General features: G+C 42.4%; 1 protein-coding gene across 1 annotated transcript in view; it reads left to right on the top strand.

Moving 5' to 3' along the window:
* The window catches only part of DYM (dymeclin), a 151,389-nt gene that overhangs the window by 90,906 nt on the left and 33,998 nt on the right, over positions 1-26,485 (top strand). The window contains exon 14 of the mRNA XM_085212991.1: positions 17,756-17,858. Within this exon, the coding sequence (XP_085069117.1) occupies positions 17,756-17,858 (103 nt within the window). The remainder of the gene's footprint in view (positions 1-17,755; positions 17,859-26,485) is intronic.

Below are 26,485 nucleotides of genomic sequence, written 5' to 3' on the forward strand. Positions count from 1 at the left end.
CTGTAGACTAGAGGTAAAGTGCTGATTTCTTCATTCTGAAATCAGCGGAAGAGATGAGTCCAAGAGCACTCCATGCAGGAGATTCTTGGACTGCACTGGGTCGGCACTCAACCAGGGGGGAGCATCCTCACGCTCATGGAGAGATGGCTGATCTATCTCCCAGTGTGACAGGATGCTCCCTTGCTTTCTTAGCACCTTCCATTGACTCTTGGCACAAAAGACAGAAAACATGAATTAGCTTTCTTAAAGAACAATACCTCTCTTTCTGTTTTCTCCCCCTACCCTTGTCTTTCAGTTATACCTGCCGCCACTTGCGGAGATATGTCTATGTCTTGGACAAACTGTATTTCCCCCACTCGCACTGCTCCACGCTGCAGCATTGCTTCTCGACCCTCAGTGACAATGGAGAGGAACTCTTGTCTTTAACTTGTTCTCACATTCTCAGATCCTATGCCGCCAGGTTATTAACCTCTGCTCTGCACTTACTGCATGCTGCATGCTCCGTGCCTGCTCTGTGCATGTTCTGAGTGATGGGTGACGTGGAATGGGGATGGGGTTCTTTGTGTCTTTATGGCATCTTTGGTATGTGTCCTAAAAATGTGGTAGAAATGGATGTTTAATCTGATTCAGATTAAGTTCTGATTCACCTTTTCCTGTTCAGAATATCTGTCATCAAAGACTAAGCACAAATCCTGGAATTAACATGTGACTTTTGGAAGTTTTAAACCCTTTTCGTGTTAAGAGTGAAAATATTCTAACCCTTTTCCAGGGCTGTGATGTTAGAACTGTGAGCTGTGGTTCACAAAGCTTCCATGCAGTAGTGTCCTTTGTTTGGATGTAGTGCAGCAATAGAACCTGTCTTAAATGTGTCCAGTACTTCGCTGATGCCCATTGTTTCAGTACTACTGTATATAAATTGTTTATCAAGAATGAGAACGATGAAATTTCATGGCACTTAACGACAAATTAAGACTGGCCTGCTTTTTGATGTTATCAGTTGTGCCTACACCACGTGAGAAGAACAGTAAGGGTCCATCAGTCTTCACTGATTATATAAAAGTTCATGATGCAGAATTGTGGATGCTCCATGAAACTGCGAATTATAGGAGGAATTAAATGAATTCTAGGCACAGTACCCAAATATTTCCTTTAAGATGTTTATTCCAAGTAAAAATTAAACTTCACTATTTCACTGCTGATGCTGTGGGTAATTATTTTAACAAAAATGCTAAAAGTTTTAGGAAAACAAGGAAAAAGTAGCATGGCAGCATTGGAGAGAGGATGGAAAGCACCCAGCCTGGAAATGCATCTTCCCAGCTAACCAGTGTACAATAGCAGAAAATCACACGGTGAACATAAGTAAAACCAGCTTGATTGTCTGGGGAAGGAAACATTGCATGCAAGCTGAAATAGCTCTTCTGGTTCAGAAGGAATGTTTCAGTGGTATACTTAATGATGGAGAGTTACACTGGGGTTCTCAACAGGAGATTGAAAACCCAGGGGCCTTCTCCGGATTAATTTGGAGCAGTACAGTATGAAAGCAGGCTAAATCCATCAGATTTCAAAGACAGTGAGTAATATCAAGGAGGGCAGTCCACACCAAAATCTTTGTATGGTGGCTTTATGGGTGAAGGCAGCACTGATAACCCTGTAACTGTTTTCATATAACAAGCTTATGCAGTTCTTAGAGCAAAAAGTGCATCTGGGTACACCCTATACTGAAACCGATGGAGAGAGTTTACTAGGACGAAATTTTGCTGCATCCAGTATTAACTGCAGCACTGTTTTGCCCTGTGTACATCCTGCTAGTAGTTGATGCATTCCATCTCTCCTCTAAAGGCCGACAATAACTAATTGTACAGGTTGCAGCCCTCCCTTTGCATGCATCTTGCAGCACTCCAGGTAAAAACCATGAAATTCTCCTGATCAGTGCTGTTGGTTTCTAAGCCACCATAGATCTGTGTGTGACACTGGGACCTGTCAGATCTGTGGACACTGCTCGTCCCATGCTCACTGAACAGCTGACATTGGTTAAAGGTGGGGTGGAGGGGAAGGACAGAGGATATCTGCCTATTTATCTACCTGCAGCAGCAGCAGTTGTGGCCTGGGTTGGAACTGAGTGCCTATGTTACTTCTGGTGGCTTTTCTAAATGATAAAACAGAGGAGACACGGTGCAGACACCGTGGTTGTAATCTGCCATTGCCCCTCACTGATATTCTGTTGCAGTCACTTTGCCTCATGATGTGAAATGTGCTCTTCCACTCACACCTTTGGTGGTTTTTCCTTTTGACTGACACCTTCAGCGTGTGATGTTTTAATGCTCATGGCTGTGCTCCGTGTCTGTTTTAATCACAGGTCATTATTTCTGAAAAGGAAATTAGCTTGGTGCATGGGTTGGCAGCAGGCAGTGCAAGCAGTGATGTGTTTTGGAATGCTGTGCACATGAAGGACAGTTTTATGTTCATCACTAGCATGACACTGCGTGTGTGAAAGCAGGAAATTTGGTTTGCTGAGCCTTGTAAATTGAGGAGGCGTTCACGAAGTGGGAGGGCAAAAGGAAAAGCTGTGTGACTTCATTGGAATTAGGTCTTTTCTCCAAAGAAAGGCAAAGAAATGTGATGTCAAATTTGCACTGTTTACCCACTGTGCATATCTTTTATTACTTAATACTAGGCTTGCTCAAGCAGCACAGCATAGCCAATGAGATTGTAATGCTCCTTTCAGCAGTTTGGGCATGCAGTCTGCAGCCTGACACAGATGAGCTCTGCAACCATATCCCACCCGTGCCACCAGAGTCAATGGAATTATGCAATTACATTACTGTGAAAGCGTGCAGTCTGTGCCGATCAGAGCCTTGCAGATTCACTTTGAAAACACTGCAGAGAACCGGGAATGTTTCTATAGCTGCAGTGCTGTGATGAAGCTCAGCCTAAAGCCAGCTGGTCCTCCTTATCTGGGTTGCATCTCTGTTTTTCCCAGTGTTGGGACAAACAGGAGAAGTGTCCAAGTATTGTCCACAAAACAGCTCAGGTGACTCATTTTCTTCAGTGTCAGCCTCTGAGGGGAAGGTGAGGAGAAAGATGTGTTTATTATTGGACCTCCTTCCTACCCTGGGATCTTAACTCATGAGAGCAGATTGAGATTGCAAGAGGTTCCAGAATGCCAGTTCTGCAGGAAAACGATGCTGTAATTGAACCAGGTTGGGCTGCTCACAGATTGCAGTATCGCTGTGCTATCATGGAGCATAATTATGGCTTAGTTATAGGTAGACCATGGCTCAGGTGACAATTTAATGAACTAACATAAGAAGTAAATAAAAGTGATGGTGAGCAAATACTTGATAAAGCAAAAAGATTGTGAAGCTGTGTTAATATTTCCTTGAGGATGTGGGCTTGCTTGATGATGTTGCTGTGCTGAGATGTCTGTAGAGCAGCCTGTAGGTTCTTAGGGAATCTTCTCTGAGCTTCACTGAAGATGTTTTGTGTGGGCTCAGTTCCTGCTCTGGGCTCACAGGTCAGGAGATGAGGCTTTGGCTTTGGCCACTGCAATGGGGTATGAATAAATCAGTTCATTTCATTGTGTTCCTTTGGAACAAAACTCCAATAAAAATAGAAGTTTCTGCAGAGCTCTGTGTTACTACAATTTAATGTTATTGCTTTTTGATTGTAATTTTTCAGCTGGCTGCTGGTAATTTTCTTGAAGAGTTTTTTAATTATGAGAGGATCACTTTACACTCAACATCGAGTGACTTGGCAGAAGGAAATTGTTTATAAATAATTCTATAATGAATTACTTGTCTTTGTACTGCACAGCATATTGATCAAGAAACCATTGAGATAGAAAATCAATGCTGTGGGCATGTGATGGTGAGAAATCACCTGGGTCTCAAAATAGTGTTCGAATGGATGCTCTTCACTGGTTGCCTGTCTCCTGGAAACCCTCACGAACTGGTTCATTAACTCCTGCCCTATTGAAAATCATGTTGTGAGCCTTTTTTTTTAGGAAAGCAGCAGTCAGTGAAGGGGAAAAATTGCTGATGCCAGAAAGTACCCAACCAGGCTTCATGCCAGCAAGGAGTATTTTCATGCAGCAAGCAGAATTTCATCACGTAGGTCATGCTTTTGGGACAAATGGTCCAAGAAGTATTGACTTGACTTGAGGTTGACTTGGGCAGTTTCATGAGTTTACTCTGAAGTGTTCCAGGATGCTAAGGGTAAAGAAATTTGCTACTAAGGGGCCCTTCTGTTCAGAATGCAGAATTATACTGTGTGCTAGTAGCTGGAAATTGAAGCAAAACCAATTCAGACTAAAACCAATTCAGACTGGTTTGCACTTTTTGTGTGGTGGATGAATCATCAGAATAGTTGAACCAGAGTTCTGGACTTCCCAAGGCTGAAATTTTTAAATGAGATTGGATGCCTTCCTAAAAGATATGTCCAAGTCCATCCACAGCCATTGGGCTCAAAGTGTAGCAGAGGGAATTCCTACGGTTTGTGTCAGACAGCAGATCAGAGTGGCTGCTTTTAGCATGAAGATCCAAGTTGCAGGCAGATTCCTGTGCAGGGTTTTTGCTGGCTTGGTTGTCCTGCAGTTTTCTTTAAAAGATGCCATGTTGAGTTAGTGTAAATAGAACTACCATTTGCATGCACAAAGTAATGAAGAGGGAAAAGTCGCAAGAGCTGCGTTTTTTCTATATAATAGTTAAGATTTCTCTCACCCTGGTAAAAAATAAGAAATGTATCACAGACACAATCTAGATGCATCCTACTACATTAACATGAACCTAAAGCACATCTTGATCAAAGGGAATTAGCTTTAATTGGACGCTTATGAGCCCACATTCCCATGAGATGGAATTGGAACAGAGTTACTTTCACACGTTTCCATTGCGGCAGTGTGTTCAGAATCTGGGGGGTTCATGCATCATTTCTGGCAATTAATCAGTGCTGGGGAGGGTTTCGTATTCTTTTATCAGCATGTAAATAAGGCATTGTTTGGAGAGGCTAAAAAGATAAATGTTCTTATAGCTTGCCTGAAGAGTTCAGGAGAATGCTAATAAAAAGAATGTCAGATTGAGTGTAGCTTAATAGTTTACAGTTAAAATCAGAATTTATGCTCACGTAAGCCAATCTTTGGCTTAGACTAAAAAATTTTGCTTAAGTCAGATACTTTATAGTATATGCTGACTGTCTCAGGATGCAGAACAGTTCTCCAATAGCTTCCATAAGACGTTGTCACTGCAGCATGCCAGGCAGTGTGTATTTTCTCTGTTTTGTCCACCTGGTGATGCACTTTTGTGTATTTTGCTGTCCCAGACAGTGTTGGATGAACTTTGGCTGGAGAAGGCAGCACAGTAAAATGTGTAATTATTGCCTAAATATAGAGAATTATTCACTTGGAAAATAACAAACATATGGTACTGATTCAAACCATCTTCCAATTTGTCAAATTAAAGCATGGATTCTCACCAGTGCTACATTTTGGCTTATGCAGAAGTCCTCTTCATCACCTCTCATAGCAAATCAGCAGGCTGGAGCTGTGATCCCAGGGCTGAATTCGGATTCAACTAGTGGAAAATGCTAGCTGCTGCTAGAATATAGATAGGTAATTGGGATTCAGATGTTCCAACCAGAATGTCTGAAGCGAAGCAACAGAATATATACATTTTTTTTCTTTTTGAGTGTTGTGGGTTACTGCCTTCTTCCACTGAAACTGAGAACCAAATGTTTAATAGATGTACATGGATGTCTACAAGAGAGATTTGTTGCCTACCTGGAACTGCACAGTGCCCTAAGATCTCAAATACTTAAAGAACTTCATCAATTTGAGCAGTAAATGGTCCATGAGTACCCCAGAAGAATGGGGTGCAAAGAGATTTCCAGAAATTCCACTGAAGAGAGATGCAGGTGGCTAAAGGGTTCGGACTGTGCATAGATGGGTGGCAGTGTCAAATTAAGTTTTCTTGCATTTTGGTGTCACCATCGATAACCATGACAAAGAAGCAGGGAAGTGCAGAAAAAGGGGAAAATTCAGTCCTCCAAAGGTTTGTTTTCAGATATGTCGTGTGGGTTTGGATCCCCCCCTGTTCAGCAGGACGTAGGCCTGAGAGCTGAAGGGTTTTAGTTCTTCTGTGTCTGTGCACTGAATTTGTGAGAAAAGATGGAAGGGAATGCTTCCTCTGCGTTAGCCACAGACCAGAAAAAGCAGTAGGAGAGGGAAACAAGAACCTCAACTGGCTTCCAAAGATGAGTAATGCTGCAGCCCCAGTGCAACCTCCAGGACAGTGATCAGCTTTTGGCTTTGCTTCTCAATGCTGGAAAGGTTTCCTGGGGCATCAGCCGAGCTGAAAACAAGTTCAAGACATGCTCACTACTGAAAGAAGGTTTTCAAGTTCCCATGTCATGTTCCTGCCTCACGTGCTTTGCTACTTTCTACACACTTCTAGGTGCGTAATGCGCAGTATTGCATCACATTGCATCTGAGTTTTTATTAATTATCAGTACTTGCTACTGTAGGATTTTACCCTAAAATAAATCTCCTCTATTTCCCGAGGTGATTTGTAGTGTAGTGGTTTTGCAGCATTTGCTATGCTGGTTTCTTTGCGTCCAGTGGGTGCATTTGCACAGTCAGTTCTATTTGCAAATGGCTCTACAGAAGAGAAGAGTTCAGGCTGCAGATGAGCCCACATAACCAAATGGTCTGAGAAAAGTGATCTTTGCACACTTTTTGTGGCCACCTGCATGAAGTTGAATTCAGAGTTACAGAATACAGTCATAGAATCATTTTAGGGTCGTGGCTTAGTGGGCCTGGTGGGAATAGGTTGGGGTTGGACTTGACAGTCTTGGATATCTTTTCCAGCCTTCACGATTCCGTGATTCTATGAGTGGCCAGGCTGGTCTTGGGCTGACGGTTGGACTTGGTGGTATCAGAGGTCTTTTCCAACCTTACTGATTCTGGGGAGGGCTTTTTTTCAGAGGTTGGGAGACAGGGAGTAAGTGTATGAATCTGAGTGGGAGGTAAAGTGCAAAGCACAGCTTCTTTTCTTTGTGGGAATGAGGTTAATTTCCACACAGACTAGAGACAATGTAAATATAATTACTGTGCAACTTGAGGGATTGGGACTTAGAAAAACAAAACAAACACCAAATCTTGTTGGTTTTCAAGATGGAAAAATATTGCACAACTGCAAGTATGCTGAAATGAATCATGAAATCAAATCCGTGTCGGTCTTCCCACCAGTTGTGAAGCTGGCGTGTGTTTGTGTATGGCAATGAAATAACCTATTCTGAAGTGAGAAATTCAGCAGTGAATAGGATCTGGGATGACAGTCGATGTGGGAAATAAACTTTTTCCTACTGAAAAGGCAATGAACAATAAATTGGAAACATTAACCTAAAGTAAGATCTGCTTTCTCTTGCATAAGGGCTCTTCATGCCTTGTTATCAATGAGATTTAGGAATATTGCATTTGTAACACCTTTTTAACTCAAGAAGGAAAATAATTTTAAAAAACAGCACCATACAAAGTAGATTACAGTGAGGAAATGTGATTACATTTTAGTTCTGTCAGGGTTGGATCATGAAGCGTGGGTAAAACGTGCTTCTGGTGAACACAGAGGGGGCTTTTAAAAGGAGAAGGGATGCTCAAAGGCTGAGCTCCATCAGTAGTCCTGCCAAGGCTTTCGTCCTTGCTGTGATGGTTCTCACTGCACATGTTTGTCATTTCTGGAAGAGCAATACCAATGGTGGAGGCTAAGCTGTGTAAATTCAGGGCTCCAAACATCATTCCTTGCTTAAAGGATTGCAGATGATCTGTTCTGCCATCTTTCTGCTACAACCAGGAGTTCAGAGCACTTCACATTGTGTGCAGTGCGTTCTCAGAAGTGTTCTGTAGATGCAGAAGGTAGATGGAGAGGTTTGTCTTTGCTGTTCGTAACAAAATCGCATGGAAAATCATAGAACCACGGAGTCACGAAGGTTGGAAAGGCTTCCAAGATCTCCAACCCCAACCCACCCCATCACGCCCACCAGCCACGTCCCCATGTGCCACATCACCACCACTCAACACCCCCAGAGATGGGGACTCCATCACCTCCCTGCGCAGTCTGTGCCACTGCATCACCACTCTTTCCAAGAAGAAGCTGTTGCAATGTCTGACCCAAAACTCTCCTGGAACAACTTGTAGCCATCACCTCTCATCCTCAAAAGATGAAAATGAGCAAGTGAAAGGCGCTGTTGTTACTTCAGGTATCAAGGAGTGGGCATGTGTGCTGCTAGGCTCTAACTGCTAAAAAGTCTCTTAAAGGAAAAAGTTGAATAACAGATGCTATGGGTTTGCTTCCTTGCTGAACTGAGCATGCCAGAGTTGGCCTACTTAAAGCCAAATTAACCTCCATGCAGATCATTGACTGTAGGTTTTCTGTAGCAAACTGAACTCTTACAAAATGCTTTGGTACTTCTTTTGTTCAGTAGGGGCAAAACAAACAAACAAACAAAAATAGCGAAACAAACAAACAAAACCAAACTTGCAGTTGCTTTCCAGGATGAAAAGACCTAATTTTAATTCCCAATCTGTTTTGGCCTGAATTTTCCTTTGGAAAAAGACTTATTTATGGCTGGCATTTTGCACATGTATCTAGGTACATGAATGGACAGAAAGTCAACGAAGGTGTTTGTTGTGGACATTACACTAAGGATATAGACATTTTTTACTTGCAGCATTCCTTTCTAAAGTACAATTGTTATGCTTTTACAGGAGATGCTGACTAGTAACAATTAAATTTAATCTTGGTCTCGGTATTGAGAAGTATTTATCATGCTGCAGTATTTGATGTTATCGTGACTTTTTTCCTCATTTTTTTCCCTTTTTTTTCCAAGTAGGAATACATCTGTGTGCCTCTGGAAACTTCAGCATTTCTCTTTGGAAATGAGTATATCTGCGTGTCAGCGTGACTTGAACAAAAGTCATACTCCCAACAAATGTCACTCCTAGAAAACGTTGTGTGCATCTGTCTTGAGTTTGTATACATTATCGTTGTACCAACTCAGGAAAGTCACTTCTAGAAAATAGGTTCTCTTCTAAAGTAGACTGTAAGACGTTGTCAAATCAACATATTGTTTTACACTCTTAGTACATAGCAAAAAAAAAAAAAAAAAAGCTGTGGTCGCCTCTGAAATTCCACTCAAGGCTGAGGAAATGATAGATTAAGGTTGTCTGACATTTGAATTCTGCAGTTTGTTTCAAAGCAAAAACTTAATTAAGTAATCGTGCATTGTTTTTTGTTCTTGCCAAAGCTCTGTTCAGTGAATGCACTCCCATTCACTGCTTTTTTTATCACTCTATCCCTGCATGGCCTCAGGGCACACAAAGTGTGCCCCATCTAGGCTCTTTTTGGAAGACAAAAAAATATTCATTTTCTTAATTATAGACTTTCTTAGATCCCATGGAAATCAATATCCCAGTACTTCACAAATACTCAAGCAAATGCAAAATATGTACGGATTTGGAGATGAAAAACACACCTTATTGTGAAGAATTATGAAATCTTTCTGATTTTCTGCCCTTTTAGGTTTTTAAGAAATATAGAAAAGGTCCCATTGCTATGTGAAAGACAATCTTTGCATCTGGAATAGTTTGGAAGCACTTTTTGGTGGTCAGACCTATCCCCAGTTTGGGATCTTCTGAATTTTCTTGTTGTCTCGTTATTCAGGGTCTTTGCTCTTTGGGTGGGAGTTGCACTTCGACTTTCTCCAGCAATTTCCTCCAGTGCTCACCCACATTGCTCTGCCCTAATTGAAGTCAAATGTCTCTTTGCAGCAGCTATGGAGCACTCCCTGTTTTGAATGCAAGTGGATGGAAAAGATGAACTGTGAACCCTGTTGTCCATTCAGTTTTCTTATGAAATATTAACAGGGCAAACTAAGGAAGGAAAGGAAAATACACTGATGCCTAAAAGACCCCTGAGCCAAATTCAGGGACATTGAGCTAAGAATGAACCTTATAATCAGTCAGTAGATTGCTGCCTGGTTATTGACTTTATACTTCAATTCATTTTAGAGTTAGTAAGATGCCATTATTTCCAGGTAGCACTGCTCATCCTCTCCCATTTCCATCATTTATGTAGATGTATAGTGATGCATGTTTGGAATGCCAGATGGAATTAGATGGTCCATACCCGTATTGAGGGGAAGGATTTACTGCTTCGGTGGTGGAAGCATTCGTCGGGTAGTGGCCATGAGCTGCCCAACAATTCATGCCTTCAGCTGAAAAATACATTTCACATTCTCTGCAGATGGAACTCTAGGGTTGCTTTAGTAAATGTTTACTTTTGTCTCATCAGATTGAATTCCTTGCTTCCATGTTTTTTCCACTCCCTTTGTCTTTCAGATTCCATTTTAACAGGGAATCCTGTTTGTTAATGCAAAGCCTCCATTAATTGTTCTGAGCAGCTTCTGACTTTGCTTATGTACTTTTGCCATAAGTGCGTGGTGACTGCATGCCTTTCTGCTTTTATTGATTAGGACATTTCTTCCTCTCCCTGGGAGGCAGAATTTGAAACTTCTTTGTAGCACATCACTTAGAGCTCTCTGCTCACAGTGAAAGAGAAGGTATACTCTAAAATTAATAAGAAACTTTTGTATTGAACGAAGGATATCTTGAAACACTTTATTTATTATGATTGTGTTTAGGACTGTGCAATTAGAAGACCGTAATGCTTACTGTTTGGTAGGGAAGATGGGGTGGAAATAGTTTGTTTACCCTGGTTGGATTAAGATCATTTGTGATGCTTTGAGATTTCACAGAATCATACCAAAGAATGGTTTGTCTTGGAAGGGACCTTAAAGGTTATCCAGCCCCATCCCTGCTGTGGTCTGGTTGCCTCCCGCCAGCTCAGGCTGCCCAGGACCCCATCCATGGCCTCAGGCACCTCCAGGGATGGGGCACCACTCTTCTGTTGTGTCACCTGCACCAGTGAGTTTGGCATCATCTGCAAACTGTTGAGGGTGCAATCAATCCCATCATCTACGTCACTGATAAAGATATTGAAGAGCACCCGTCCCCATTCAGACCCCTGTGGGACACCGCTCATCACTGCACCCACCTGGCTATAGAGCCATTGATTACAGCCCTCTGGCTGTGATGAGCCAACCAATTCCTTACTCATCAAATAGTCCAGCCTTCAAACACATCTCTCTCCAATTTAGAGATAGGGATGTGGTGTGGGACCATGTCACAGGCCTTGCTGAAGTTCAGGTAGATGACATCTACGTTCGTCCAGCAAAGCCTCCACTACATCAGAGAAGGGCACCAGATTGGTGAGGAAGGTATAAAATAAAGTATGCTATTACTTTCTGCCTAGCAATCTGATGTCTTAATTAGTCAGCCCCTCTTACCTGGGAGCCTCTCCATGGGTAAAGCTGCCTCGCGTGGCACTTGGATTCTCCAGGGCTCTCCTCTCTCACTGTTTGTGTCATTACTGTTTGGATGATTCAAATGCAGAATGCCTCAAGGTCTCTTCAGAAGACATGGGCATTTGGGGACATGGTGGTTTCTCTCCACTCTGCTTCATGTTAAATGGATTTGTCCCGTGTCCTGGTTCTGTAAGTGGTTACAGATCACTGCTCTATTGTCCACAAACATCTGCCAAAGTGCCAGTGGTGCACTTGCCTGGGCACAGTCCTCCCATTTAGCACTAATTTATTGCATTTCGTATGGGACCCCGGGATGCCTTTGTTCTGCTGTGACCTTCTGTGTCAGGTCCTTTGCTCAGATGTTGTAGTCGTTACACAAGTACAGTCTTTATGTCACAACACTCTTTTTGCTATAACACGTTAAACATTGGGTCGAGCCAAAGAGATGATCCTAAAATGTGGGGGTTAGGGAATGGATTTAACTTTTAGACCTCAGGTCTCAAACCTAAGGCATTCTTAGGGCTTGCTCTATACAGGGCTTGTCTTCTAATACAATTGTGGTATCCTTGCAGGCATTGTAAAACCCTATTGTTTAAGGACTATTTACGTAATGTGAGGTTTCAGTGTTTATGGCTTATATTTAATTCTTTAAAATTGAGAACAATAATACATTTGGCACATGTGTAAGAGTGGAACAGCTCAGGGTATTGATGAAATGTCTGAGAACATTCATCATCAATTTTTGTGATCTGTGAGACAGTTTTTCCTCTCCAGATAGTGTTTGGTGTTTGTGTGCTTTCCAATTATTTACAGTCCACTTCTGAACTGGGAGACTGAGAAGATGCAGAACTTAGGAAATCTCAAGTTTCAAATAAAGACTTTGAGCATTGCTTTAGTTCTCTAGTAATGCTGTACTTGGAACGTATAGAATGCACCTTTGTCAGCGTGTCTTTCAAACCTTCCCTTGTTTGGGTTTATGCAGATATCTGATGTTTTCCTGAGCAATGGGAGCTCTGACCTGTTGTAATCCTGAGCCCCTGAATGGGTCATCTCTGCCACAAATCCATATGCCAAGCACATGTCACTGATCTGAAATTTTTCCCAGAAGGATTTGTTGTCTGATCTTTTGTAGGACTTTACACTCATAAAGGTTGGAAAAAACCTCCAAAATCCCCTACTCTCCCCCACCGTGCCCACTGACCACATCCCCATGTGCCACATCTCCATGGCCCTTGAACATCTCCAGTGATGGGGATTCCACCAGCTCTCTGAGCACGTGCTGGTGCCTGACCAGATTTTTCATCAGATTTTGTCGTATGAAAAATAATACACGAAGATGGAAGTAGTGCTGCCATATACTTTCCATCTCTTCTAATGCAGCAATGTGTAGGGCATTACCTAAATGCATGTGTCCTCAGATCCAAGAGAGACCACTTGGCTCATGCTGTCTGACCTCCATCGTACCACAGACCAAAGGAACTTTGTGCAGTTAATTCCTCCTCCTGGTCTGGAGGAATTCCGCTGGTGGTGGCTTAATCATTAGACTTGATGATCTTAGTGAACTTTTCCAACCTCAATGATTCTATGATTGAAAGACAAGAAATAAAAAAAAAAAAAAAAAGAGAAAACCAAAGCAATGCTTTTTTCTCTTTATCTGAAGTTCCTACAATGAATTTACGAAGCTCAGCCTTAGTATTTCTTTATCATTGATTGCACCAATGATATCATCTCTATCTCACTGTATTTCAGCAACACTGGCAAATCTTAAATGGCTGCTGGCAGGTAGAGGGGCCAAGAATGTAGCCCAACTGGGAAAACTTATTTAAAGACGGAAAGTTGGGGATTTTTCAGAGCATTCAGGTGTCTGATTTCCCCTTTGTTCAAAACATGCCATATTGCTTTTTGTCAATCTAGTTTCTTAATAAAAAATCCCATGTGGAACAAAGTCATGTAAGTGACATGTAGAAACCTGCTTCAATAATGGCACTGTCTAGCTGTGTTTTATTTCTAGTCTCGCTACTGAATGAGCTTGGCAAGGCCTGTTTAGAATGAGTCTCATGATTGCTGTTCCATTATTATGCACTGGATTAACTGACATGTAATTGTGTTGGGTCATAGAATCATAGACTGACCTTGGTTGGAGCGGACCCTAGAGATCCCCTGTTTCCATCACCCTGCTGTGGGAGCTGCATATCTCCCCTCTTTTAGTTGAAAGCCATTCATCCTTGTCCTATCACTATCAGACCGTGTAAAGAAGTGGCTCTCCCTCCTGTTTAAAACTATAAGTAGTGGGAGGCCATCAGGAGATCCACAAAAAAAAAGTACATTTTACTTTACTCCTGTATTTTGGAGTTAACAGGATCGTCTGCTTAATTGTCTGGCTTTATGAGCTGTTCCGTAACTGTTTTGCTGCAAATAACTTGCTTACCATTTCTAAATGCATATGACCTTTTGTTCTTTGTGTAGTGGAAGCGATTAAGGGACATGTGCCCTTCTTTTTTGGCATTGCTCTTTAGAGATCTGTTGTTTTCATCTGCTAACGCAGAAATAATAGTCTGTTTATTTTATCCTTTATATGCATTAAAATATCATGATATTTAAACTTAGTCATCCTTTTGGTCTTTTTTTTTTTTTTTTCTTCCTCCTTGAGCCAATTTCTGGCAAATACTGTCTTCAGATTTACCTTCAACTTTAAGGTTTAATTCCCTTATCTTTTATTAACTATTTTAAAAGCTTCATTTTATGCATTCATTTATTTTTTTTTATATGTGAGAAACAGAGTTTGTAAGCCACTTCAATCTGCTGTAAATTAGGTTTGCTGCAGAAATTGCAGATGTTTAGGATTTTTTATTGATTGTTGGCTTGCTGATTTGGTGGACCAAGAGGAAAGCTGTTCAGTGAGTTCCCATTATTTGCATTTTTTGAATCCACAGGCTGCTTGGAACTGACTTTTTGAAAGTGTTAAGTTCATATATTACTGGTCTGAATTTTATTATGTGTGCAAATAGCACATAATCAAATCACTTGCATTTAAGCAGCCATTACTATTCAGTCTGTAATCACTTAGTGGGTGAGGTTCAGCCTTGTATTAAATTAACTAGAAATGTTTCATCTTTATAGAAGGAGTTGAGAAATCAGTGATTTCATAATTCCTAAGATAGGAGAACGAGATGTTTGAGAACCATGGAGATGTGGCACTGGGAGACATGGTCAGGGTCAGGGTTGGTATTGGATTCTGGTTCTGTGATTCTGTGTTGAGGTTTTCCTTCAGCCCAAGGCCATCCTTGTTGGCTCAGCTTCTCCACAGCGTGATTTGCTGATCTGGGATATATACCAGCTTTGGAGACATTCTTAATGCCCACCTGTGCATGAATTGCCACTGCTTTCCCACTTACCGAATAATGGGGAGGAGAACAACTTTGATCTTATGTAAAGCATTTTTTCCACTTTTTAATTCCATTTTCATGCCTTAATAATCAAAAATAACCCCTAAACCTTCCATACACTGAGGATGTGACCATCACAAACCAAGTACCTTTAAAAGGCAGTGTTTGTCCATGATCAAAGACCTCCATGAGTTAAGTGACTTCTGGTGACTCTGTGAAATGATTTTGTGAAATGACTTCTGGTGGCTCTAAGTAATGCTGTGCTGATACTTCAAAAACATGTTGGGGTGACTACTCCTAGGAACTGTTCTCTCCAAAGGATAAGCCATTGGTGAGGAAGAAGACTGGCTATTTTAACCTCAATATTGGCATTCTGGGCAGCAATCCCACAAAGAAGTGCTTCAGCACAGCTGCAAAGTCAGTGGCAAGAAAGCAGAACTTGGCAAGGGAAAGTCCCAGAGCCAAAGACGATGTATAGCAGAGCTCCCCCCCTCACTGCTGCTTCAGACATAGAGCCCAGCCACTCAGGACTTGTTGTGCAGCAAGCAAGCACTCTGGTTTACTTACATTACACTTAATTAAAAAAAAAAGAAGCAAAAATAAGATATAAAGAAATGTTCTTTGTTTCTTTCTCCTTCTCTTTCCCATTTTTCTCCATTCTGCCAGAGAAGATGAATTTGCTCTTTGCTGTTCCAGTTCAATGCAGACTGCTGATGTGCGTGCATTCTTCTCGTCAGATTGACTGAATATTCAAAATGTGATCCCAATGTTTTGTTTTATATTTACATTGCATGCGAAGGCAAAACACTTTATTCGGTTTGGTGAAAAATACTGCTTGCTGGACATCCTATTTCATACAATTCTGTCATTGTTTTCTATGAGGTATAAACTTCTGGAGCAGACAGACCCCAGGTTTAACCTTGCTGCATCCCCAGTAAGCATCACCAGGTTGGCTTTAACTGATTGTTCCATATCCACAGCACTAGATGGTGCTGATGGCAGCATCTCAGAAATCTGAGCCTTCAGAACTACCCAAAAGCAGAACTGCTGTGCAGCGGAGGGACCGGTCTGCAAATCCAAATTTTGATTGGAGCAAGCATTTCAGTCTGTGAATGCAATAGTTGAACGCAGGAGGGTAGAAGATGGAAATCCTGTTAATGAGTTATTTCTGCATTGCTTCTTCCCTGTTTAATGAGTAGTTGGTGTTTTTGGCTAATAGTAGTGAATCAGTGGAGGGCTGACTTTTGTCCCAGGTATTCCAGCACAACCATTCTAGGATTCTGTGATTCCAGGAATCCATCATTCTAGGTTTCCATCATTTGATTGATTCCTCTGTGAGGGCTTTCTTAGACAGCATGAAGGAAAAACTACGATTCCAGTGTTCATGACGTCAAGTACATCACGTTATCCTAATAACACCAAAAGTTTCTCAGCCCTTACAATGAGCACAGTTCTGTAATCTCACTGGGCATTCCTTCCCTATCAGTCCAGCTGAGCCATCACCATCCCAGCAGAGTTCACCACCCATGTCACTGGTCCTGGTGTCAGCTGTTCCTGGCCCCTAGGAGACATTGGCTGAACTTGGGGGTGGTGTGACACCCCAAAGGGTTCCTATGGGGGTTAGTGAGATGTCTTAAGTGCTGCAGCATAAGCTATTATTCTGCTCTAAGAGGTGTCTGACTGAAGAGGTGTCAAGAAATGGTGGAATTTATTGAGTTAGCTATCAAGATAGAAGATCTGGGCTTCAGAAGGAAGGCAGTTCCTTGTGGCTCTGAGAAGTGCTGGAAAAGCTTTCTCTTGTAACTCTTGGCTGGCAAGCAGGGAGAACAAGCACTGATACCTGCTATCAGTATCTCCTACCCAAGGCTGCAAGGGTCTTGACATCGGTGTTATATTTGAAGTTGAAAACAGAGCGCTTCCTCAAATCCTGGCTATCATTTCTTTAGGCAGAAAAGCTGTCTGAGAGCACTGAAGTTGTCCTCCTGTTCCAAGAGGCAGTGGCTGTCAAGAGTATAACACTGGGGCAGTAATTGGCCACTTCTTTATTTATTACACTGACTTGAATCCTTTCTAACAGAACCTGGTGAGCACAGAGTCTGCTGGTGACGCGTGTCCCAAGAGCATTGTCACCAACCCCAAGGAGCAATGTGCTTTTGGGCATGAGTAGATGTTGGTGGTGGTTGCTTTTATTTTCCTCAGAACAGTTTTTTTTTACCCTTAGAGAACCAATAGAGTCATCCTAGGAGAGCCTGATGAGGTCCTGAATGCTCACCTTTGATTTTGAGAATTCAGTTCTGTCTTATGGTGTCTTACAGTGAACATCCATCTCACTGATGTGGGAATGCTTACTAAGGTCAAACAAGCAGAATTTGGAAAAAAGCCATTGCTATGGGTGTTGTTTTCTCAAAATGCATGAAATAACATTTATTTCTCTGGGTGCATATCGGCCTCTGATTTCACACACACTTTATTTATAAAGCTAGAGTAATGCTTTATTCCTGGACTTAAGCTGAGATGAATTTGAAAACAATATGTATTAGTAAAATGCAAAATCTCAGCCTTCAAATAACTAAGGCTTTGACACATACTGGGATTCTTCCTATCCTGAGCAATTAGGATATTGAACTGAAAAATACTCATGATTATTAAGGAAAATAAATACACTGTGTGTGATGCTGTGCTTCAGAAATAGATTTTAACAAATTCACCCTGGCTATGAGCTAAAATTATGTGTGTACCATTAAAGTTTGATGTTAATAGCTCCAGTTCAAATTCCACTGCTGCTTAACTCAGATGTGTCTATATAGACACATACATGTAACTGTTATACACTGCATTTAAAAACTCTCCACATTTGCATTAGTGCACATAGTAAAGCACCTCTTCTGATTGCTTTGTCTATTTCAGACCATTATTGTGAATTCATTTCAACGTTTGTTTTTTTCTGTCTCCTCCAGTTTATTTTCTCTGCTGTCTAAAAAGCACAACAAAGTGCTGGAACAAGCCACGCAGTCCTTGAGAGGTTCCCTTGATTCCAATGAGTCTCCACTTCCTGACTATGTAAGTATCGAGCTTCATTGTTGTAGTAGATGCTCCAAAATATGAGAGGTACAACCATAAATCTGCAAAGATTTATCAAAACGTGTGACAGCTCAGTAACCACTAACTCCAACGCACAAGAACCTGCATAAATGATGTAACGTATGAAAAAAAAAAGACACAAATGGCAAAACAAAACCACAGCTCCTGAGAGCTGGAAGACACCCTGTCAGTGTGCAGTTTTCAAGCCGTTTTTATTGAAGGGCATTAAAATCATAGGGTTAGAAACATTTTTAAGAACAAGGCTTTGGCATCTGCAGTTAAAATGCCTGTTAAAATGCCTGAAAATGGTTGAAAATTCCCAGTGAGCCCCTGATTGATACTGCATCCATGGGCCACATCAGTATGTTCTGGGCACTGTATGCATACAGCACTCCTTTCAGTTTGCTAAGCCAGTGCCCACAAATAGGCAGCAATTCTGTGATTTAATTGCATGGGCTTTTGGAAAATCTCTACCTTCAGTGGAAGGAGGGTTCAAATAATTTTTTTTGTACTACCCAAGTGTCTTTGGTTTGTACTCCTTTGAAGTTTCTGTGTAGTACTGTGTAACAGAGTTGTCCTGCTCTATCAGTTACGCCCAGTTTTTGAGATTGAAATGCAACAGCTCTTTTATTTTGGATGTTAACGCGTATTCTAGGACATGTCTCTCTGATACATGATGTATCATAGTGCTCTAGCTCGTGAGCACCAAACAAAGGTAATTTGATGTAATCAAATTACATCGGTAACTGGAGTTATCAAAACTCCAGTTTGATAACATGAGTTCAACTACCCAGGTTTCTTAACCTGTCTTTTAGTTGCTGTTGCTGACACTACCATGAAAACTGGAGGCATTCTGTCATTCAGGGAATTACAGTGTATTCTGTCTGCCTGACGATGCTTTAATTCACACGGATCTCCTTGCAGCGCTCCTGATTGCAGGGCTGTGGTTCCTGTCCACAAGCTGACCCTCTGTTTATCAGCAGCTTTGGTCTCAGCGAGACCCTCTCTCTGCTCTGTGTTCAGAGCAGGGGATTCTGCTGCTGTTTGTCCTGTAAGGTGACCCACTCTGCTTAAAGTTCTTCCATCTGCAACAGGATGAACATGGGAGTGCCCCCGGAGCCTTTGGGTAACTTGAGGAGGATTTGATGATGTAGGGCCACAGCTGTGAGGAGTCACGTATTTGGGATGCGTTCAGTGTTCCTGATTGCTGGGATTGATAAGGCTCTGGGGCTGCTTTGCTCAGAGGTGATTAACCTCCATTTCCTGCCAGCTTCTAGCTTAAGCAATTACACTGCTGCGCTTTCTGACTCCTCCTTTGGTGTCGTGGCACTTCGTTGATCTGCCCTGAAAAGCTGTGGGCTTCCAGGCAAAAGGAGGCTGTGCTGGTACAGGCGATGGCTTTAATAGCTGCACGTCCAAGCTCACTTCATTCTGTGCAGTGTCACAGAACAGTTTGCAGTCACCAAGCTCAGAGACACCATGAGCTTTTGGTCAACCCGTCCTGACCAGATTCCTTGAGAATAGGGCAGACACCTTTAACACTGACTTCATAGACTCATAGAATCATTTAGGTTGCAAAAGACCACTAAGATAATCAAGTCCAAGCATCAGCCCATCCCCTCGCAGGTGGATACAGCTGAAAACTGCCCTTTGTGAAGCACTGCTGAGGAAGAACTCCCTTTCTCCTTTTTATGATGTAGGGAAGGAGGCAGGGGAGGAGAAGGACAGCAACTGGAAAGGTTGCTTCAGGGGATAATAAAATCACAGCAGTTTATTGCCTGTATTTTGGGAAAAGAATGCATGCTCCCATGCATGCCTTTTTTCCCAAATTGCTCACATGACAACTTAGTGTAAGGCACTGTCAATTGTCTAAATAACAGTGGCAGCAAGATGTCATTTGCTGAAGGACACTCTGCTTCTGAAAGCTTGTGTTTATGTTGTTTGTAAGAATAGTTGTTTGTTTGCATTTATATTACTGCAAGAATGCTGTAAGGAACATTAGGAGCGAAGGAGCTGGGAACTGAGATAACATCATGGACTGGAGTTCTGGATTCTATGTTGGCTGAAGGATTTTCTCTTTTTCTATCTCTGTTTCAGCCCTGTCCAAGCATAGATCTAAAGAAATCCTAATTTCTCAGTGTTTGAACAGAAGTGATGTTTCTGCCATAGTTAGCTATTAATGTAAATGCAAGATTTTTGACCTAATATCTGTTGATCTGTGATAGTTGTAAAAATGTGGGATCCCCCATTGCCATATTTCTTGGGGTCATCTTGTTTATGCTGTGGGCTGGAGAAGAGGAGGGGAGAGGAGACCTCATGGCCCTACAGCCCCTCATGGCCCTACAGCCCACCATGGCCCTATAGCCCCTCATGGCCCTAAAGCCCACCATGGCCCTACAGCCCTCATGGCCCTACAGCTCTCATGGCCCTACAGCCCTCATGGCCCTAAAGCCCTCATGGCCCTACAGCCCACATGGCCCTACAGCCCTCATGGCCCTACAGCCCCTCATGGCCCTACAGCCCCTCATGGCCCTACAGCCCTCATGGCCCTACAGCCCCTCATGGCCCTACAGCCCTCATGGCCCTACAGCCCTCATGGCCCTACAGCCCCTCATGGCCCTACAGCCCTCATGGCCCTACAGCCCTCATGGCCCTACAGCCCTCATGGCCCTACAGCCCACATGGCCCTACAGCCCTCATGGCCCTACAGCCCCTCATGGCCCTACAGCCCTCATGGCCCTACAGCCCTTCATGGCCCTACAGCCCTTCATGGCCCTACAGCCCTCATGGCCCTACAGCCCTTCATGTCTCTACAGCCCCTCATGGCCCTACAGCCCACGTGGCCCTACAGCCCACATGGCCCTATAGCCCCTCATGGCCCTATAGCCCCTCATGGCCCTACAGCCCTCATGGCCCTACAGCCCTTCATGGCCCTACAGCCCACATGGCCCTACAGCCCTCATGGCCCTACAGCCCACGTGGCCCTACAGCCCCTCATGGCCCTACAGCCCTTCATGGCCCTACAGCCCCTCATGGCCCTACAGCCCACGTGGCCCTACAGCCCACATGGCCCTATAGCCCCTCATGGCCCTACAGCCCACATGGCCCTAGAGCCCTTCATGGCCCTACACCCCCTCATGGCCCTACAGCTCCTCATGGCTTTGCAGTTCTTCATAGCCCTCTGGCATACATCAAAGCTGTGGGTATTTTTGCTGTGAACCCCAGTAAGGAACTGAACCAGCTGATTGTTCTTGCTGAGGTTTCCTGGGCTTTAGTAAGAAAAGAGCAAGTTATTTCATTGTAAGGCCAGATCAAGTTCATGCTCCTGTAAGGTAGAGAGCCCCTATGAACTGTGTGCAGTGCAATTAATGTGCAGGAAGAATTCAGAGGAAAGAGGAGAGCTTTATTTTCATAGAAACAATTACAGCTTTGGAATACATTTTGTCAAGTTTCCCCTGTCCATAAGTATCTCCAGTATTCTCCAATAGAAAGAAATGGGAAAAATGCACTCCATTTTGTTTGTGGCTTTCCTAGGTTTATTGAAAGTACAGTCCAATTTAAGTTTAACTTAATGAGGAAAGTGGGAGAATGTTGCTTCTTTTCATATAAAGAGAAGTGACTTAGGTATGTGTATCAATGGTTTCTCCCAATTTCATTTTTTAAGACATGAATGTAAAGAAAAGAAAAAAAAAGTGGAGAAGTCAGTGTTAGGAACAGTTTCATTTCAAACAGCTTGATGTGCATCATCCCTTGGGGCTTTGGTGTGTATTGGGCTCCATCGTTTTAATTAGGTTTCTGTATTTCAGCATCATCTAACACAACACAGGTGCCGGGGCTTTGTGGCAATGGGAGCCTAAACTCCATCCGGATGAAGCTTAAAGAAGTTAGGAAGAATTCTAGCGATTACCCATTCTGTGCCCATATCTTTATTTCCCATACAGGATTATCACTAAAACAGCACTTCACAAAGTTGTCAGCACTGGAAGCAATGCAGCGCAGTTGGACTTTCCATAATGCTCACAAACACGTTCCTCTAAATGTCTGAAGAGCCATCCTTTAAACTCTGTCCAGAATTTGTTGATTCTTTGTTAGCTGGGTATAAAAATGAGTGCATGTTTCCAAAGGGAAAACATGCAGAATGTGGATGCAGCAAGCCGTGTTTGCAGTAGCAATGTGTGGTTGTGCAGTGGCTCCTTCCCTGGCTCCTTCCCAACCTCGTTAACGTTACCTGCTGTGCAGAGCAGTGTTACATGCAGCCTTGGAGTTCTGCACACGTCAGGAACAGGCTGCCCAAGGAGGTTGTGGATGCCCCATCCCTGCAGGCATTCAAGGCCAGGCTGGATGTGGCTCTGGGCAGCCTGGGCTGCTGGTTGGCGACCTGGGGTTGGAACTGGATGATCGTTGTGTTCCTTTTCAACCCAGGCCATTCTGTGATTCTGTGATTCCCTGCTATTAGTAACGAGAGGTAAACTTTGCATTTGTGTGATGAGATTTTTCTATTTCTTTTTCGTATCCTCCTCAGTCAGCACTCTGTAATGGACCAAATGAAGCCCAATATTTAGATTCCTCTTTGATTTATCCTCAATTTACATGGTAAATAGAAAGCAGCTGTGTGCTTAAGCATTAATTCTCGAAACTCTTGGGCCCCTCCAGCGTCATCTGGAAATAATGCAGCTTGTAAAACACAGCTAAGAAGAAAAAGCAATGTTTGTTTTATGTGGGATGAGTGACTTCAGTTGGGGTCCTTCTAATGCGGCCATTAAGAGGGTTATTAAAAAGCACTATTACCAAAGTGCTTTCAAGAAAAAGGATTTTTTTGTAACTCGTATCTTGTTATTACAGTTGATTATCTTCAAAGCTGTGAGTACTTCAGAAATAATCCTTCGTTTTAGGTTCTTTAGCAGAGAGCCAAACTAATCTCCTTCCTGTACACGGGGAGATGTGAAAGGTTTCCCTATTTCCTTTCCTCCCTGGGAAGAAATAGACTTGTACAAGAGAGGTCTCCATTTTTATCTTAGGAATTTGGGATTGCTGAAGAGTAGTTAAATCACGTCTGCGAGCTGCAGGATTGGCTCTCATAAATGTAACAAAACAAATCCCCAATCTCTGTGTTTTCTGGATGTAGTTAAGTTACAGTGGATGAAAGCTGGTAGTGCCATAGAGCCAAAGAATGCAGCGAGCCTTATGTGCGTGCAGTGGAGCAACCAAAGCAAAATCAGTGTTCTAGAAGTGCACATTATTAATAACTGTAGGCTAAAACCTTTTGTCCACAATGTGTGTCTACCATCACGTTGCCATATAACTCCTGTTCTGACAGTAACCAAACCAATCGTTCCGTTTAAGAATTTGGGATTCCAGATGAGGCCCTGGTGTCTCGTGTTGCAGACTTTTTTTGACAAAGGATGACATGAAATAAATGGTGATTTCAGCCTATCCAGCACGTGGCACACATTTACTTTTAAACTACCTAAAGAAGTCGTTTAACGCAGAGCCCCTCAGCAGCCACAAGTGCTCTCCAATAACTGTGTGCTACTGCAAAGAAATTGAACCTCTTCCCTGGGATCATCTGATAACTTCAGTAATGATGCAGAAATGAAATTAAGCCCACTCCCAAATAAACTGGTCAGTTGTAATGGAGTTAGCGTGATGCAATTAGTGTTATTCAGCTGGTAGTCTGTAAAAATACTGCCTTGTGGTAACTTCTGTGAGCAGACAAAGTGGGTATGACTTGTTGAGCTGTAGAATTGAGTGTACCCATGGCAGAATGGAAAACTCTTAGCAAACTAAATTATGACTCCTAATTGAGATATGTCCATATTTCAGCAACACTGAAAAAGAAAAGCTAAGTCACTTCTTTTCTCCTAACTCAGAAACCACCCAGTTTTCACCAGCAGCACTGCCCAAGTCTCTTCAATGCCATTTTTGTCTCTGTTTTCTCGATTATTGTATGTCATTAAGTAACTTCCTAAGGTTTTGTTTGTTTGTTTGTGTTAGTCAGAGAATCACAGAATCACAAAATGGCTGAGGTTGGAAGGGGCTTCAAGGATCATCAAGTTCCAACCCCACCCACTAAATGCAGAGCCACCAACCTCCACATTTAATACCAGACCAGGCTACCCAGCGCCCATCCAACCTGGCCTTGAACACCTCCAGGGAAATGGTTTTAAGTTGAGGGAGGGAACATTTAGGTTGGATGTCAGGGGGAATTCTTTACTGTGAGAGTGGTGAGGTGCTGGAACAGCTGCCCAGATGTGGCTGGGCTGTGGATGCCCCGTAAAGAACTTCCCCCTGATATCCAATCCAAACCTTCCTCATTAACATGTATGGACTGTTAATGGACTGAACAGATTCATCTTGGTCTACGGTTTTAGATCTTCTTGTTGGCTACTTTAACAAACCTCAAATACAGCTGGACAAGAAGATGTTTTTTAGGCTGTTGTTGAGGTGTGATACCTGGTGAACCAGTATCCCATCGTGTTGCTTTTGGGTGTGGGTTCCAGCAGTTTAGGCTGTATTGAGTAAGAAGACAATCCTGTACCAACTTACCTTCTTTTTGATCACTCGGAGCTAGTGGCTCATGGGCAGAAGTGACACTTTCCATATCAGGTTATTCTTGGGTATGCCTGTCCCCACTCTATTATTGAGCCAGAGGCTATAAATACATTTTCTAAATATTAGTCATACCCTCCTTCAAATTAAGTACTTTTAGTTTAAAGAATATTTCTCCTACCTAATTCCCCTATTTTTATACCATCAAAAAATAGTCATTTCAGAATAGCCTGAAATCATCAACTGAACCCAAATCTAAAGCAAGCTCTTGTACTGAGTAATTGTAAATTTCTGCAGTTCTGTCTCAATTCTTTGTCAGTTCTTTTCTTAAAACAAATTGGAAATTTTCCTGGAAAAAAGCTGCGTAAATTATCCTTAAACAGAGAGAACAAACTGCCTTAAAATCCTGTGCTGAACGTGCTAGTGAAGTTCAGTCTGATTAGACTTCCTAATATTAGTAGGAACAACTATTATTTTTTTACAGTTTTTTCATTACTGTATCTTTTTGATAATGTGCTTGAAGGATCTGGGAGCAAATACGTTGCTCTTTGCCAATGCAAAAAGATGTTCTTGGTTCCTTGGTTGGAGTTACACAGTTGGCTCGTTGGTATCTGCTATTGGGTTGTGCGCACAGATGGCATTAAATGTTATTTCAATTAAGACCTCTCAACACCTGGGAAAATGAGGATGAGCATCATTATCTGTATTGGTTTTAGAACGTTCAGTGTGGCAGCAGCATCCTATGGTCATCTGATTAAAACATCTTTCATTGTTCAGACCTATGAGATGAGAACAAAACTGGAAGAAGTGGGAAGAACCTCTTGGTAAAGTTCTGGGGCACTGCTGCTGTGTTGCAGCAAAGGGTACATACGATAGTACTTGTGTGTTTGTACTCAGAATATCTGTTTTGGAAAAGGCCAGTTTTGCGAGCATTCATAAAACAGAAGATGGGCTGCCCAGGGAGGTGGTGGACTCCCCATCCCTGGAGATGTTAAAGAACCATGGAGATGTGGCACCTGGGGATGGTCAGAGGGCATGGTGGGGTGGGGTGGGGATCTTAGAAGTCTTTTCCAGCCTCAGTTCTGTGATTCTATGACCATAGCTAAAGACATTGCTAGAGTTTGGTTTAGGAATGGAGGAGCGCTGTTCCAGGGTCCCTTCATCCCTCCCAAAAAGGAAGAGTAGAATCCTGTGCACTGATTTTCGCTGTGCATCTGTTTGTGTTGCATTAGGACTGAGGTAGGATGTGGCACAAGCTGTTGGTCCAATATCTCACCATTAAGAAAGAAAGACCTCACAAGCCTTTCTGTAAATACCACTTATTACTATTATTGTGTAAGACAACAGTTGTTCTGTTCAGAGTGACGGAGAATTTTGATACGCTTGGATGAAAAACAGTAACTACCATTCTTCAGAACATCTTTTATTTTTATTTATCATTATTGATACATTCTTGATACTGACTGTATCATATTGATACAGTCTACAGGTGGTTTTCCTGCTGCCAAAAAGTAGAGGAGGAAATGTTGGGAGCAGACCCATGGATGGCCTCACCCATTAGGGGAAAGCCAAGTACTTCACACACGTGGGTTGTACAGAGCTTCTCAGGAGAAGCTGTGGTTTGTAGTGTTGGGCTTTGCCAAACATCCACCAACAAACAGAGAAATGGAGTGCAATGGTCCTCCAAAGCATTTTTGGAAAGAGCACAATTTATTTTTGTGGCTTCAGTGTATTTCAGCAATGTCATAAACCAAATGTTCAATGCTTCTCCAGCAAGGTTTTGATTGAAAAATGTAATGCTTAAAAACCAGAAGTATGTTTCCATATGTTACAAACATCCCAGTAATTCTGTTTTTAAATATTCAGCCTTGTAAAGGGCAGGAAATGGACACAGAAAGAAATCTGGACCCTTTCAAGCTGTTCAGTACTTAATGCTAATTGGGATTATTTTATACTACTTTTTTCTATGTGAGACACCAGTGAAGCACTGCAAATTTTGATGTCTCACCTCCTGTTTTCATCCACTTTTCTTCTGATTTTATGGGCACACATCTGGA

Source organism: Meleagris gallopavo, chromosome Z, assembly GCF_905368555.1.
Source record: "Meleagris gallopavo chromosome Z, MGAL_WU_HG_1.1, whole genome shotgun sequence".
Lineage (NCBI taxonomy): Eukaryota > Metazoa > Chordata > Aves > Galliformes > Phasianidae > Meleagris > Meleagris gallopavo.